The 14,440-nt window shown below is 34.6% G+C and overlaps 1 protein-coding gene across 1 annotated transcript in view; it reads right to left on the bottom strand.

The window, feature by feature from the left end:
* CFAP47 (cilia and flagella associated protein 47) overlaps positions 1–14,440 on the bottom strand; it is a gene marked incomplete at both ends in the record, with an annotated part of 427,079 nt that overhangs the window by 398,497 nt on the left and 14,142 nt on the right. Inside the window, 4 exons of the mRNA XM_081278126.1 lie at positions 4,569–4,804; positions 7,522–7,649; positions 11,173–11,333; positions 11,794–12,022. Of these exons, the coding sequence (XP_081134252.1) occupies positions 4,569–4,804; positions 7,522–7,649; positions 11,173–11,333; positions 11,794–12,022 (754 nt within the window). The remainder of the gene's footprint in view (positions 1–4,568; positions 4,805–7,521; positions 7,650–11,172; positions 11,334–11,793; positions 12,023–14,440) is intronic.

Raw genomic sequence — 14,440 nt, 5'->3', positions numbered from 1 at the left:
AGTAACTCTTAGAGTCTGGACTTCACCCTTTTTGAAATGTAAACACCCCAGTGCCAGGCCATGAGACACACAGGAAGGCTAGAAGTTTAACAGATGAACAGATGCCTGTGAAAAGAGCAGTTTCCCCTCATCTCTTCTGCATTTGTAAACAGTTTCCTTCAGTCACTTGTAGATTAGAAATTTTATGACACCAAATATCGGGTGTAGCAGGCCTCTGATAAAAAAAATGGCATAAACCAGTTAGGTTTAAAATACATCTATAGAACATCCAACCCAACAATAGCAGAATGCATTGCAGATAGATCTATGTTAAGCCATGAAATAGGTAATAGTACTAAAATCTACACAGTATGTTTTCCAACCAAAATTCAATGAAATTAGAAATCAAAAGAACATGAAAAACTCAAATGTTGAAAATTAATATCATTCTAAACAACAACCAACTGATCAAAGAAGAAATCACAGAGGGAATTTGAGAATACTTTAAGATGAAGGAAAACTAAAACGTACCAAAATGTATGAAATACAGCAAAAGTGTAACAGTGGTCCACCTCATGCTTTGAATATAACCCTTTCTGCTCTGCCACTGGGACTTACTTTTTAAATGGTCTTTTTTTTTTTTTCCTCTCTTATCCCTCTCCCCCTTTCTACCTCTGGAGAAATAGGAATATCTTTTTTTCCCATCCTAGGCCAAGTTATCTGTCCAGGAACATACATACTAAAGAACTAAGTAATTCATACTTTGGGATGGTGCCAGAAGAACTCAGAAATGACTATCTCACAAATTAACAAGTGAATTATAACACTCATTATCACTCACAGGGAACACCTTTGAATTACCTCTTTAAAAGCCCCCTGTTCCTTCTGATGGACAGAACCACAGCCTCGGGGACAGGAGTCTCCTTTGCTAGCAAAGCAATAAATTTCTATTTCCTTTTTCTCAAAACCATGTTTTCATTATTGGATTGGCATTGGGGACACTGACCGGAGAGCTTTGAGTAACAGGATGTCACTATCATCTTTAGTGACATCAATAAAAAGGAGAATAAGGGAATATAATCAAATGTATGCCAATAGATAAGATAATCTAGATGAAACAGGTAAATTCTAGAAAGACCCAAACTACTTAAATAGACCCAGAAAGGAAGAAAAAAAATTTGAATAACTATAGAAAGTAAAGAGATTGATTACTAAAAAAAAAAAAAAACTAACAAAGAAAATCCAGAACCAATGGATTCAATAGTGGATTACATTTAAAGAACAATTAGCACCAATCCCTCACAAATTATTTAAAAAATCAAAGATGAGAGAGAATATTCCAGTTTGTTCTGATGCCAGTTTAACTCTGAAGTTGAAACCACAAAAACTATAAATAAATAGCAGAAAGACCAGTAGTCCAGAGAAGAGGGAACAAGGGGAGGGAAGAGGGTAAGAAAATGAATACAGGGGTCTGAATTGGGCAAATTATATTGTATGCATGAATGATTATATTAAAACGAACCCAATATTATATATAACTATAATAAACTAATAAAAATGACACCCTTTAAAAAATCCAATTTGGAGAACTCACTTATCCCAATTTCAAATATAATTACAAACTTATAGGAAGAGATATACAAAGGTAATGGCATAAGGATAAACATAAATATATAAAACAATATAAGTCCAGAAATCTTTATATTCATGATCAAATGGTTTTTGATGAATGTGACAAAATTCTGAGATAGCTGGACATCTATATATAAAAGAATGTACTTGAATTTCTAAATTACATTATATACAAAAACAAATTCAAACTGGATAATAGATTTAAATGTTTAAGCTAAAATTCATAGAGGAAAGCATAGGGACAAAACTTAGTAACTTTGGTTACTCCATAACTACTTAGATATGATACATTAAAAGCATAAAACAAAATAGATAAATTGGACTTAAATTTAAAACTTCAAAGGATACTATCCAGGAAGTAAAAAGATACCCTCGAATGGAAGAGAATATTTGTAATTCATATATGCAATAGTGACTTTTATCCAGAATACATAAAGAACTCTTAATTCACCAACTAAAAGAACACTCAAGTAACAACTGGGAAATGATATTGTATCAGTCTCTAAATTTGCTATAACAAATTATTTAAAATTACTTGGGTGAAAACAACTCAAAATTTCTTATTTAACACGTGTAGGTGGAAGTCTGAGACAGATCTCAATGGACTAAAATCTAAGCGGCAGTGGAACTCATTTACTTCTGGAAGCTCTAGTGGAGAACCTGTTTTTATTTTAGATTATTTTTTGTCATTTCTAGCTTCTAGAGGTGATCTCACATTCTATTCCTTACTTTATGGTCCCCCCTTTGCATTTTCAAAGCCACCAAAGGTCACTGACATCTTTCTTTTTCATATCACTTTAATATTGATCTTTATTTTGCCTCCCTTTTCCACTTCTAAGGACCCTTCTGATTTTATGCACTCACTTTGGCAATCCAACCTATTTCCCCTATTTTAAGGTCAATTGATTATCCATCTTAACTCTAACACAAAGCTGAATTCTTTACCATGGAACATCACATGCTCATGAAATTGAGATTGAGATAGGGATATTTTTAGGAGTCCATTATTCTGCCCATCATAGATATGAATAAACATTTCTCCATAGAAAATATACAAATGAAGAATAGCACATGAAAAGACATTCATCATCCTTAGTCACTGGGGAGATGGGGATGAAAATTGCAATGATACGCTGCTTTGTATCCACTAGAATGGCTATAATAACAAAGAAGGACATTGACATATGTGGGCACAGAGGCAGAGAAATTGGAATGCTCATTCAAAGCTGGGGAGAATATATAATAATGCATCACTCTGGCAAATGGTATGAGAATTTCTCAAAAAGTTAAACAGAGCTTTCATATGACCCAACTATTCCACTCCTAGGTGTATTTCATGAGGATTAAAAATATATCCACACAAAAACCTGTGTATGAATGTTTAGAGCACATCATTTATAATGCTAATATCACTGAATTATACACTTTAAATGTGTAAGTTTGTCGTTTATAACTAAAAATAACAAATTAAATATCAAAAATAGAATGAATGTGTAAGTTTTATGGCATGTAAATTATATTTCAATAAAGCTGTTATTCTAAAAAGAATAATTTCACCACATTTCCAAGTAGTCAAAGGCCACTTGACTAGTCTGTGTACATCACAGTTCTCCGGTGTCTTCCACACTTCCTGCATTCACATCTTTAACTAAGTTGAAAATTATATATGCTAGAGAAATCCACAATCATAGAGGGTTAAAAATATTAGGGAAATAGCTATTAGATACGTTTTGAAAGATATGCATGCTGTTAGAAGAAAAAAATGATTTTGTGGATTAAAGAGGCTTAGACTAAAAATCTAGGAAAGAGTTCAAAAGAAAATATTTTGTATAATGTATTTAACATTTGCTATTATTCTATGAAAATTGATTAAATCTATCCATATGGGGGAAATCACACTAATGAAGCAGTGAGAGATATAAATAGAAGCTACGTGTATATGAACATGTATACAATAGTTCTTGGTTGCAATTAAAAGAAAGCTTCCGTCAAGAACTTTATGAGCTCTGCAGTGGCGAAAGACAATGACATAACAAAGGTGAAACTGAAAGCACTCATGTTTACTGTTTAGAGTAGGATTTGGCAAACTTATTCCTCTAAACTACCAGACATTAAATAGTCTAGGCTTTGGGGAGGCTGAGAGTATAGCTCAGTGGTTTAAACCCCAGTACCAAAAAAAAAAAAAAATAGGCTTTATGAACCATCTTCTCAAAAACTGTTCAACTCTGACTTTGGAGCATGAAAACTGCTCTAGACAGTAAGTGAAAAAATGAATGGCTATGTTCCAATAACACTATTTATCAAGACAGACATTGGGGCACATTTGACCTTCAGACCATTTCCTTCCAACCCCTGGCTTAGAGGATCTGGGAAAGAGTTATCTGAATAACAGTTATGAGTAAAATAGCCCCTGACATCCAGAAGCTGTTCTGGTGTCCATGGGAATCCCTTGGTGTTCTTTCTGCTTTGTATCAGCCGTACAAGTCTCATACTAAAGTATCACCACTTTCAAATTTCAAAATTCTTCTCAGTATTTAAAGTCTCCTATAAAGACCTTTCTACCTGGTTGTAAGTAATCACGCTGTGTTCTCCGAGTTTCTATATTACTGTGGTATAGCTCTAATGTATATTCTACATTCTTATGTCTTACATATACATAAGACATTGTATATATCTTACAATTCTGTTCTACACTAAAAATCTTAGAATAACTATGTTTTGTACATCTTTAACTTCCCTAGAATAGAAAATGTTTTTTCGACATGTGACAAGTACTTAATTATAGATTCTACATGACAACACATGAAAGTATTCATAATTAATAGAAGTAACTAATAAGAGATACACTTTATAAACATTGGTACAATAATGTGCTTTTTAATCCTCTACATAGCATTGCAGCAGACCTTAAAATGTTTGAAGCAATATGGAAAGAAAGTAGAGAAAAATTACCTTACCTGGATACATCCTTCATCTATCTTGCCCTTTTCAGGATCAATTTTAAAATGTGCAGTTTTTTGAAAACGGTATGTCACAGGAAGGGATTTAGATCGATTTTGTACAATGCACAGAATGTCTGAACGTTCACCCACGAAACAAGGTGTAAAATTAAGGACTTTTCCTGGATCAAAATGTAATAAGACAGGAAGTCCTGAGCCTGTCAGTGCTAATTCCACTTTCTGAAATTGATCACCTGGAAAAGCAATAATAGCTATTGAACATAAAAAGTGGGGAAATCCAGAATATATTTACTTAGTACATATAGTGTCATTTAAAGGACTTGATGAGAAATAGGTAGCTCATTTAATTTTTTCATTCAAGAAAAATATTGAGTGCCTTCACTGTGCCAGGCACTCGTCTGGGCCTTGGGTCTACAACAATGCATATAAAAACCTTGTTCTCAAACTTTACATTCTAGTGAGGTGATATTGATAATGAACAACTAAGCAATACACTTATTTTTATTAGAGGATAGTGCTATAAGGATAAGTAGGGTAAGACAGATTGAATACAGGGTCTTTGGGATGTTATTTTATGTAAAAAAGTCAAAAAGGCCTGTCTCAGGCTATGGTTGTGGCTCAGTGCTAAAGTGCTCACCTAGCATGCATGAGGCACTGGGTTCAATCCTCAGCACCACATAAATAAAAAATAAATATATTAAAAAATAAAAAAAATTAAAAAGGCTCTCTTTTGGACATTTGAGCAAAAATATAAGGGAATCGGGAAGCAAATCACATGAACATCCAGAAAAGTCTATTCTAGGCAGAAAGAACAGAAAATACAAATACTCTAAAGTAGGAACTTGGTTGGCAGTTTAAAAAGACCCTAAGGAAACAAATATGGCTAGGGGAAAGGAATAGAAGAATGATGAGAAATGGTCATACTTTAGATAGATTTTTGAGGGTAGAGTAAGATTTGCTGACAGAATGGATGTAGGAAAGTGATAAAGGATGACACTAATTTTTTTTGGCCTGAGCAATGAAATGATGAAGTTGCCATTTCCTGAAACAGAAAACATTGAAGAAGGGTGGCGTTATGGGGAAACTGGGAATTCCATTTGGCACATATTAAGCTTGAGAGGCCTTCTAGATAACTGTTGTGTTTCTGATCTTTAATGTCCCCTGAAAAGCTCATGTATTTGGTATTACAACTATGTTTAGAGGTAAAATTATTAGATTATGAGAGTTGAAACCTTACCAGTGGATTAATTAATTTGATGGATTACTAATTTCAATGGATGACCAGGTGTACTGGGTGATAATTGTAGGCAGGTGGGACATGGCTGGGAGCAAGACCCTGGGGATTATTTATCCCTGGCATCTCCCCATCTCCCCCCTCCCTCCCTCTGCCTCTCTCTCTCTCACCTGCCCTCCCCTTTCTGGTTCTGGTGAACTGATGCTTTCCTCTACTACACCCTTCCACCATCATGATTTGCTTCATCTCAGGCCCACAGCAATTGAGCCAGCAGACCATGACCTGAACCTCTAAAACCATGAGGCCAAAATAAACTTTTCCACCTCTAAGTTGTTCTTGTCAGGTATTTTGGTCACAGCCACGAAAAGCAGACTAACACAATATCCTAATAGAAATACCTAGAAGGCCACTTAAAGTGTTTGTAAGCTTAGAGTAAAGATGAAGGAGGAAAAATGGGATACTTGAAGAAAAAATAAAAGGTGTGTGATATTCATCTTGGATTGTGACAATGAATGGAAGAACACAAATATCTTAAAGAATCCATTTGGTTAGTGGTTACATGTTTTTCTCCAGCACAATCAACTTTCCACATACAGATCCAGAGTAGAAAAAAAGTTGAATTTACTAGGATTAGAATACTTCCACTCATTCAACATTGGGAAAGAACAAAGATTTAAATGTACATGGAAAAGAGTGATTAAAATAATGGGACAATGGAATATAAATTGGGCAGAAATAAACATGAAGTTTTTGAGACACAAGAAATAAGACAGAATCTATGGATTATAGTTTTTAGTTTTATAGACAGTAATATAACTAGAACCGAAAGAGTTGTATTTCTTCACTGATGTTCTTATTGGATGATTCTTGATTCTAAATTACCTTTTAAGGTAAATGTAGCATCTCCATCACTAGCTATTCAAAGTTAGATTAATCTGCAAATATTCTATGATCAGCATCTTTCAATATCACAAACTATGACAAAATTAATGATGTAATAAATTTATGTTCTAGGAACACAGTTAAAACTTGCTCAATATCACTTGTATTGACCTGCATATCTTCTAGACTTTTGAAATTCCTAAGTATCCAGGATGAACCTACCCCCTCTTGGGCACAGTTTATTTTTCTGGATTTTAATCCCTAACCTGTTTATTTTATCTGATCTGTCTTGCTGAAGTGATTCCAAGTCTTGTTCCATCTTTTTCCTTACTACAACCAGCCCAATATTAACTGAGAATATAAAAAGTATAATGTACTTTCACATGTGACCTATAAAACATATGCCATTATCAGTATCCTATGACAAGATACAACACCTAAGTCTTTGTCTTTGAGAGTTATTGTGTAGAGTCTAAGAGAGATGAAGGTCTGGTAGAAATAGAATGAGTCATTCGTTCCTATGCCAAGCCCTAAAAACAAATCTAGGCATACATAGAAAAATAAAACCAGTTTTTTTAAAAAAAAATCCAACTCTTTAGTATCATGTTTATCTAATGATATAAAGTTATCTAAATTCTAACCTAGAAAATTAGTATGTAAATGATTCTAAGGTTGATTTCATCCTTAACATATGCCAAAGTCACTTAAATATGCTTGTATTTTTGTTCAGTCTAATAATTACAATTTTATTAAAGTGCCTCCACAAATCGATGTCAAAATTTTAAATAATTTTAATTGCTATACATTTGATGGTTTTGTCAATTTTATACTTACTTTTGATGGTTTTATAGTTATCATCTCTCAAAAACCCATCTTTACTTCCTACAGATTCAAATCTCAAAAAGACAGCATAGTCTTGCCTGTGTGAAGGGTCAATATCTTTTTTACCATCAGTTACTAGCCTGTAAAAATTGTAATCAGTTATTTTTAAAGCAAAGGTGATATACATTACCACCTCTTAAAGAAAATAATGACTCAATCCTTAAATCTATGCAAGCAAATGGAAGTTAATAGAAATATAACTGGTATCTATTTTCCAAAATTACTGAACAGATACAGACTTGACCAAAAAAAGGCCACAGAGTACAAAGTTCAGAAAAATGAGTTCATGCCAATATTTGTAAGACAAGAGTAACTTAAATACACTAAGTCATCAAGATCTACCTCAAATGCCACTTTCTCTGTAAAGGATTTTCTTTCCAGGCAGAATTCATTGCTGACCAAGGACTCTGATCAATTTTCTACAATAGTCTATCTCACTCTTGAGAGTAACTGAAAACTTCTGTTACATATTTTTCTCCTCCAGTTTACTAAATGCAGATTGCAAGCCAACTTCTTATTCATGGACAACAAGTAATTTTGAGAACAAGATTTGTACGAGTTAAATCTTGTTAGAGTAAAAGGAAGGGTGGAAAGAAGAGAAGTAGGATCAAAGACAGAAGGGTTACATCATGGGCCTGCTCACTGACCTATCTTTTTTTTTTTTTTAAGAGAGAGTGAGAGAGGAGAGAGAGACAGAGAGAGAATTTTTAATATTTATTTTTTAGTTCTCGGCGGACACAACATCTTTGTTGGTATGTGGTGCTGAGGATCGAACCCGGGCCGCACGCATGCCAGGCGAGCGCGCTACCACTTGAGCCACATCCCCAGCCCTCACTGACCTATCTTTATGTGCCTTACCTAGAGCTTAGCTCTTCTGGCAGTTGATTCACAAATACACAAAAGAATGATATGTAAGATGAAAAAGGAATGCAAATGGTGTGCTCAAACACATTTGACTAAGATTTCAAATTATACTCCTACCTACAGGTCCATGCCAGACTTTCAAAGTTAACATGCTGCCATGGAAAAGAATATTTGGAATTTAAAATATTGCTTATTAAACAGAATCTTATAGATTCACCAAATAAATTTCCTATAGGAAGGTATCATTAGTAAGGCAATTTTAGATTGGACAAGTGGGACAATTACTTAGTAGCTTCCTTAAAATTAAAACATAACTCAGTCTTCAAAAAGCAATTGAACCAGGCATGGTGGCACAGGCCTATAATCCCAGCAACTTGGGAGGCTGAGGCAAGAGGAGGGCAAGTTCAAAGCCAGCCTCACCAATTTATGAGGCCCTAAGCAATTTAGTGAGACCCTGTCTCAAAATAAAAAAAAATTTAAAAAGGGCTGGGATATGTCTCAGTGGTTAAGCACCACTGAGTTCAATCCTCAGTAAACCCCCCCCCCAAAAAAAAAGGCAATTGATATCACCAAGTGACTCTACTGCAACAAAAAAGCCCATTGAATATTATCCTCTCATAAATAAGAATAAATATACTTGCAATAGGATTGGTTACTGACACCTGCATCATACCAAGGTGTCACTACAATTGCTACTATATATTAAAAGTAACAACAGCAGGGGAGATAGAGAGGGAAGATGGGAGGGGAGGGGAGGGGATGGGGGATAGTAGGGGTTAGGAAAGGTAGCAGAATACAACAGACACTAATATGGCATTATGTAAAAATGTGAATATGTAACAGATGTGATTCTGCAATCTATATTTGGGGTGAAAATGGGAGTTCAAAACACAATTTGAGTCTAATGTATGAAAGATGATATATCATGAGCTATGTAATGCTTTAAATAATCAATAAAAAAAAAATTTAATTGTAAAAAAAAAAAAAAAAAAAAAAAAAAAAAAAAAAGACCTAAAAAGAGCATGCTACAGGGACACTGCTACATCGATGTTCATAGCAGCACAATTCACAATAGCAAGACTGTGGAAGCAACCTAGATGCCCTTCAATAGATGAATGGATAAAAAAAAAAATGTGGCATTTATACACAATGGAGTATTACTCTGCATTAAAAAATGACAAAATTATAGAATTTGGAGGGAAATGGATGGCATTAGAGCAGATTATGCTAAGTGAAGCTAGCCAATCCCTAAAAAACAAATGCCAAATGTCTTCTTTGATATAAGGAGAGTAACTAAGAACAGAGTAGGGAAGAAGAGCATGAGAAGATGACTAACATTAAACAGGGATGAGAGGTGGGAGGGAAAGGGAGAGAGAAGGGAAATTGCTTGGAAATGGAAGGAGACCCTCAGGGTTATACAAAATTACATACAAGAGGAAGTGATGGGAAAGGGAAAAATAATACAAGGGGGAGAAATGAATTACAGTAGAGAGGGTAGAGAGAGAAGAGGGGAGGGGAGGGGAGGGGAGGGGGGATAGTAGAGGATAGGAAAGGCAGCAGAATACAACAGACATGAGTATGTCAATATGTAAATCAGTGGAAGTGTAACTGATGTGATTCTGCAATCTGTATACGGGGTAAAAATGGGAGTTCATAACCCACTTGAATCAAAGTGTGAAATATGATATATGAAGAACTATGTAGGGCTGGGGATGTGGCTCAAGCGGTAGCGCGCTCGCCTGGCATGCGTGTGGCCCGGGTTCGATCCTCAGCACCACATACCAACAAAGATGTTGTGTCCGCCGAGAACTAAAAAAATAAATATTAAAAAATTCTCTCTCTCTCTCTCTCTCTCTCTCTCTCTCTCTCTCTCTGTCTTTAAAAAAAAAAGAACTATGTAATGTTTTGAACAACCAATTAAAAAATTAAAAAAAAAAATAAAAGTAACACTTACAAAAATCTTTCCAGTCTAAATAATAAAACCAAGAATATTAAAATAAAAAAATATATTGGTCTAAGTATCAAAAATTTGTATGCATTTCAGAAAACAGTTGTGGTTAATCCCAGCAGGTACTATATATTTAATACTTAAAATAGTCATCAAAGATTCTGCCCTACCATGAGTACTGCATCCTATTTGGAGATCTCTCTACATACTGCACGTACCTATTTCTGCAGGGACAACAAGTTCTGGACTGCACAAATCAGTTTGTGGTTATAATGAGGGAAAAAAAAAACTTGGCACTTCCACCACCACATTTCCACAAGGTCTAGAGTAATTTTTTAGCACTATATTCACAAATATTGGATGTTATGTGCATATATAAATATACCACAGTGAATTCCACCTTTATGTATATCTATAAAGCATCAATCAAAAATAAATAAATGAGTGAAAGGAAGACCAGTATAGTAAAGGAAGGAGAATAGGGAAAGGGAAGAGGGGAGGAAAGAGGGGTACCAGTACTGAAAGAGTAAATCAAATTCCATGCATGTATAATTTTGTCAAAATGAAAATAAGCATTAAGTATAACTATGATGTGCTAATAAAAGAAAATTATTGGAAATAATATTAACCATGCTGGAAATATTTAGAACAATAACAAAAAAAATCTGATTTATGCCTTTAGGCAAGCTTTATTATGACACTATTAAAATCAATTTGGTTAAAGTGCAGCTAACACAATTTCCATTAGTACTTAATAATATTATAATGGAATAAATTTTGGGCTTACTTACTTTGGGCTGAAACAAAATGTAATTATAACCTTTTGATAAGGTAGTAAAGTCCCTTCATTCGGGACACAGAAGATAAAATTGGTAATATCTATATTCTTTATTTTGTTTAAGTAGGTGAGATTATTTAAAGCAACATCTGTTCTTTGTCGAGTATTTGTACCCTGAAACATAAAATCAGAAATAAAAGCATATAAAAGCATATATAAAAGGCAAGCCACAAAAATAGTTTAAGAGGAGCTCATAAAACAATCATTGAAATTTTAGAATCTAGAAAATAGAGAATATCTGTCTTTAAAATAACACATACCTAAATTTGACCAAGTAAGGTACATGATAAAATTTAAAGGATATTGAAAAATTGATGAGAACAAAAATCACTACAATTAGTCACTGATCCATGATACTTAACTGGTTTACTTTGGATATACATTATTATAAATGTTAGCTTAATTTACTAAAGTTTTTAAGGTTAACCTGGAATACACATGAAATCACATCTATCTGCCCATGTTAAAATACATTCAGCATAATTAAACAGCTTGTGGTTATTAGTAGGTTCAGAACGACCTGTTTTAAATCATAATAAGTGTTATGCCATTTACTGTTGCACCATTTACTTACCATTTCTTCTCCAACAGAATCATCTTGAATTATTGCCACCCAATTTATGGATTCTGGGCTATTATTATATAGAACTGCCTGTTCAATTTTTGATGTTCCAAAGAAAACAGAACCAAAGCGTATGTATTCCAACTTTTTATCACTGTTCATGTTAAACAATTCAATAATCTGTTCAACTACATGAGCTTTGATACTGAAGTGTATATCAGGACGTCCTTGCAAACTCACTCTATAGGATAATAAAATAAACACATATGTAAATATTTTATTAGAATTTTAAGTACTTTATTTTGTCTTCTAAATGTATGGATAAAATCTTACAAAATCGTATTATAATCAAAATTCAATAGCCTAACACCAATTTATTTCACATACATGCCAAAGGTTCACAGGCATCGATGTCTGAATCTATACAGTGGAATGGCATGTGTGCAACCTAGTTAATTGTCTACTGGAAATAACAAAGTTGGAAAACAAACTCATGAATTGACCCCAGAAAGAACTCAATGGTATATCCATATCACCAATTATTTCATTAATTCTGGAGTTAGATGATTTACATGATTACCTCTAGCTCTAGAATTCTGAGCTAACTCAATCTACACCTTAAGTCTAACAGCCAATCTCATGCATATTCTAATACCCCAATATAAAGTATCTCAGCACAACCCAACTACTTTGCTGAAAAGAATATTTCCCATAAAACCATAAAACTCCCTATATTAATTTCAATTATCTTTTACAACTGCATTTCCATATTTATCCTTCTTTGGCATAAATGCAATCTTTTTAATCTAGTCCTATCATATAACACGAATAACTGGCTACTCCTCACATATCACCTAAGCATTTATTTTACATCACAGCCAATAAATTGGGTATTGTTAATCTCATCTATTTACACCTCTGTCCTCCCTTAGCATCCTTGACACCATATTTCCTGGTTTTCCTTCTACATCACTTATTCCCTGCCTGATCATTCTAAGACTTGGATCCTTTGTAAACTCCATGTACAGTGAGTGATATTTCTCTCCTACTCTTTCACACTTTACCTTCCTTCTTAGAGTTATTCTTAATACCTTCCTGTTTCATCTACCACTTATACATTGATGACCCTTCACCCAATATACCTAGACTAAACTACTTTCTCAGACTCAAGACAATGGAATGTAATAGGTCTTAGTCAGCTCTACTAGGATTCTGAAAAGCAAGTCAATCCCCAAATATCAAATCTGAACTCAAGATCTTCTCCCACAGACATGTTGTTTCTTTTGTCTTTTCTTTCTACAATCAGTCATCAACTCTAGAGAAATTTACCTCCTTAACATATCTCAATCACACTTTTCTCAATCCTCCCAATTTGTTCCTTAGCTCAGGCCTTTATCATTTCCCTCTTGCTTTATTATAATTTCTAGTCAGACTGCCCACTCTACATTTGTGTACCCTGATCTGTTTTGCACACTGCTACCTGCACGATTTTTCTAAAATGCAAACTAGTCAAGACATTCTCATCCTAAAGCTGTCCTGAGGCTTCACAGCCTTCACAATAAAACCTATGCTCCTATCAGGATTCACAAAATTTTCTCACACATTTATGACTGTGGTCTTCAGTAAGAAATATATTTTATATTGTAATGTAGTCACACACGCATACACACACACACAGACACGCACACACACACACACACACGCACAAAGAGAAATTTTTATAAGACAGAATTTCCCTTGCTATGTGAGTCACATTCTGATATTTTTTACTTCATTCTTTTAAATACTGTTGATGACCCATTGTACTGCTTGCACCTTCCATTAATAAATGCAGAAATACTTCATAAAATGTTCTGGATCTATGTCATTCTGTTTTTCTGATCTCATTTGGCATTGTTGGCATAATTACAGCCACCTTCCTTTCCCCTACCCCCATTTTATTAACACTGTTCTTATTCTCAAGAAATAGAAACAAACTCAAGTTAAAACTTACCAGTATGGAGACTTGCTGGCCTCTCTCTGTTCTCTTATTGAGATAGGAGACAACTTACCAGCCCCTGAGATGGAGTTGTGCTGGTTTCTCTGTTCTCTCCTTGAGAGATAAAGTGACCTGCTAGTTTCCTTGTTCCCTCTTTGAGAGATAGGAAGACTGCCTGTCTGTGTTCCGGAGAAACAAACTTGCCTTCTACAAAATCAGGGGATGCTCGTTATGCCAATCACCAAGACTAAGCCCGCCCCTAATGCCCGGCCATGATTTTAGCCTATAAAAGGTAACATTCAAGAGGGAGTTGCTGCTGCTCTCTCTTGCTTGCTTCTTATCCCAGGTGTGTCTTTGATCAGCCCAGCACCACTTTTCTTTCAAGCATCACGTTGCATCTCTTTGACTCTGCATTGCCTCAGATCCCACAATATGTAAAACCACCTTTTCTCCTCTAGGATTTTAAGTCTGCTACTTGCTCTACCTGAAATGACTCCTCCAACTCACTTCTATCACCAACACTCATTTCCCCTACACATAGACACAGATACACCACATACCCAATCACATCACTGCTGTTTGCTAACTAATTCTTCCTCACTGATAATTCTTTGGTTCATCTATTGCCTTGTAGGTGGAGTCCTTCCCTGATCCACTCCACAAAATTCAAGATAGCAGCTC

Source organism: Spermophilus citellus (genome assembly GCF_964194105.1).
Source record: "Spermophilus citellus genome assembly, chromosome: X".
In the NCBI taxonomy this organism is placed as follows: Eukaryota; Metazoa; Chordata; class Mammalia; order Rodentia; family Sciuridae; genus Spermophilus; species Spermophilus citellus.
Note: the sequence above shows the minus strand (reverse complement) of the source record. Positions and strands in the feature narration are given on the sequence as shown.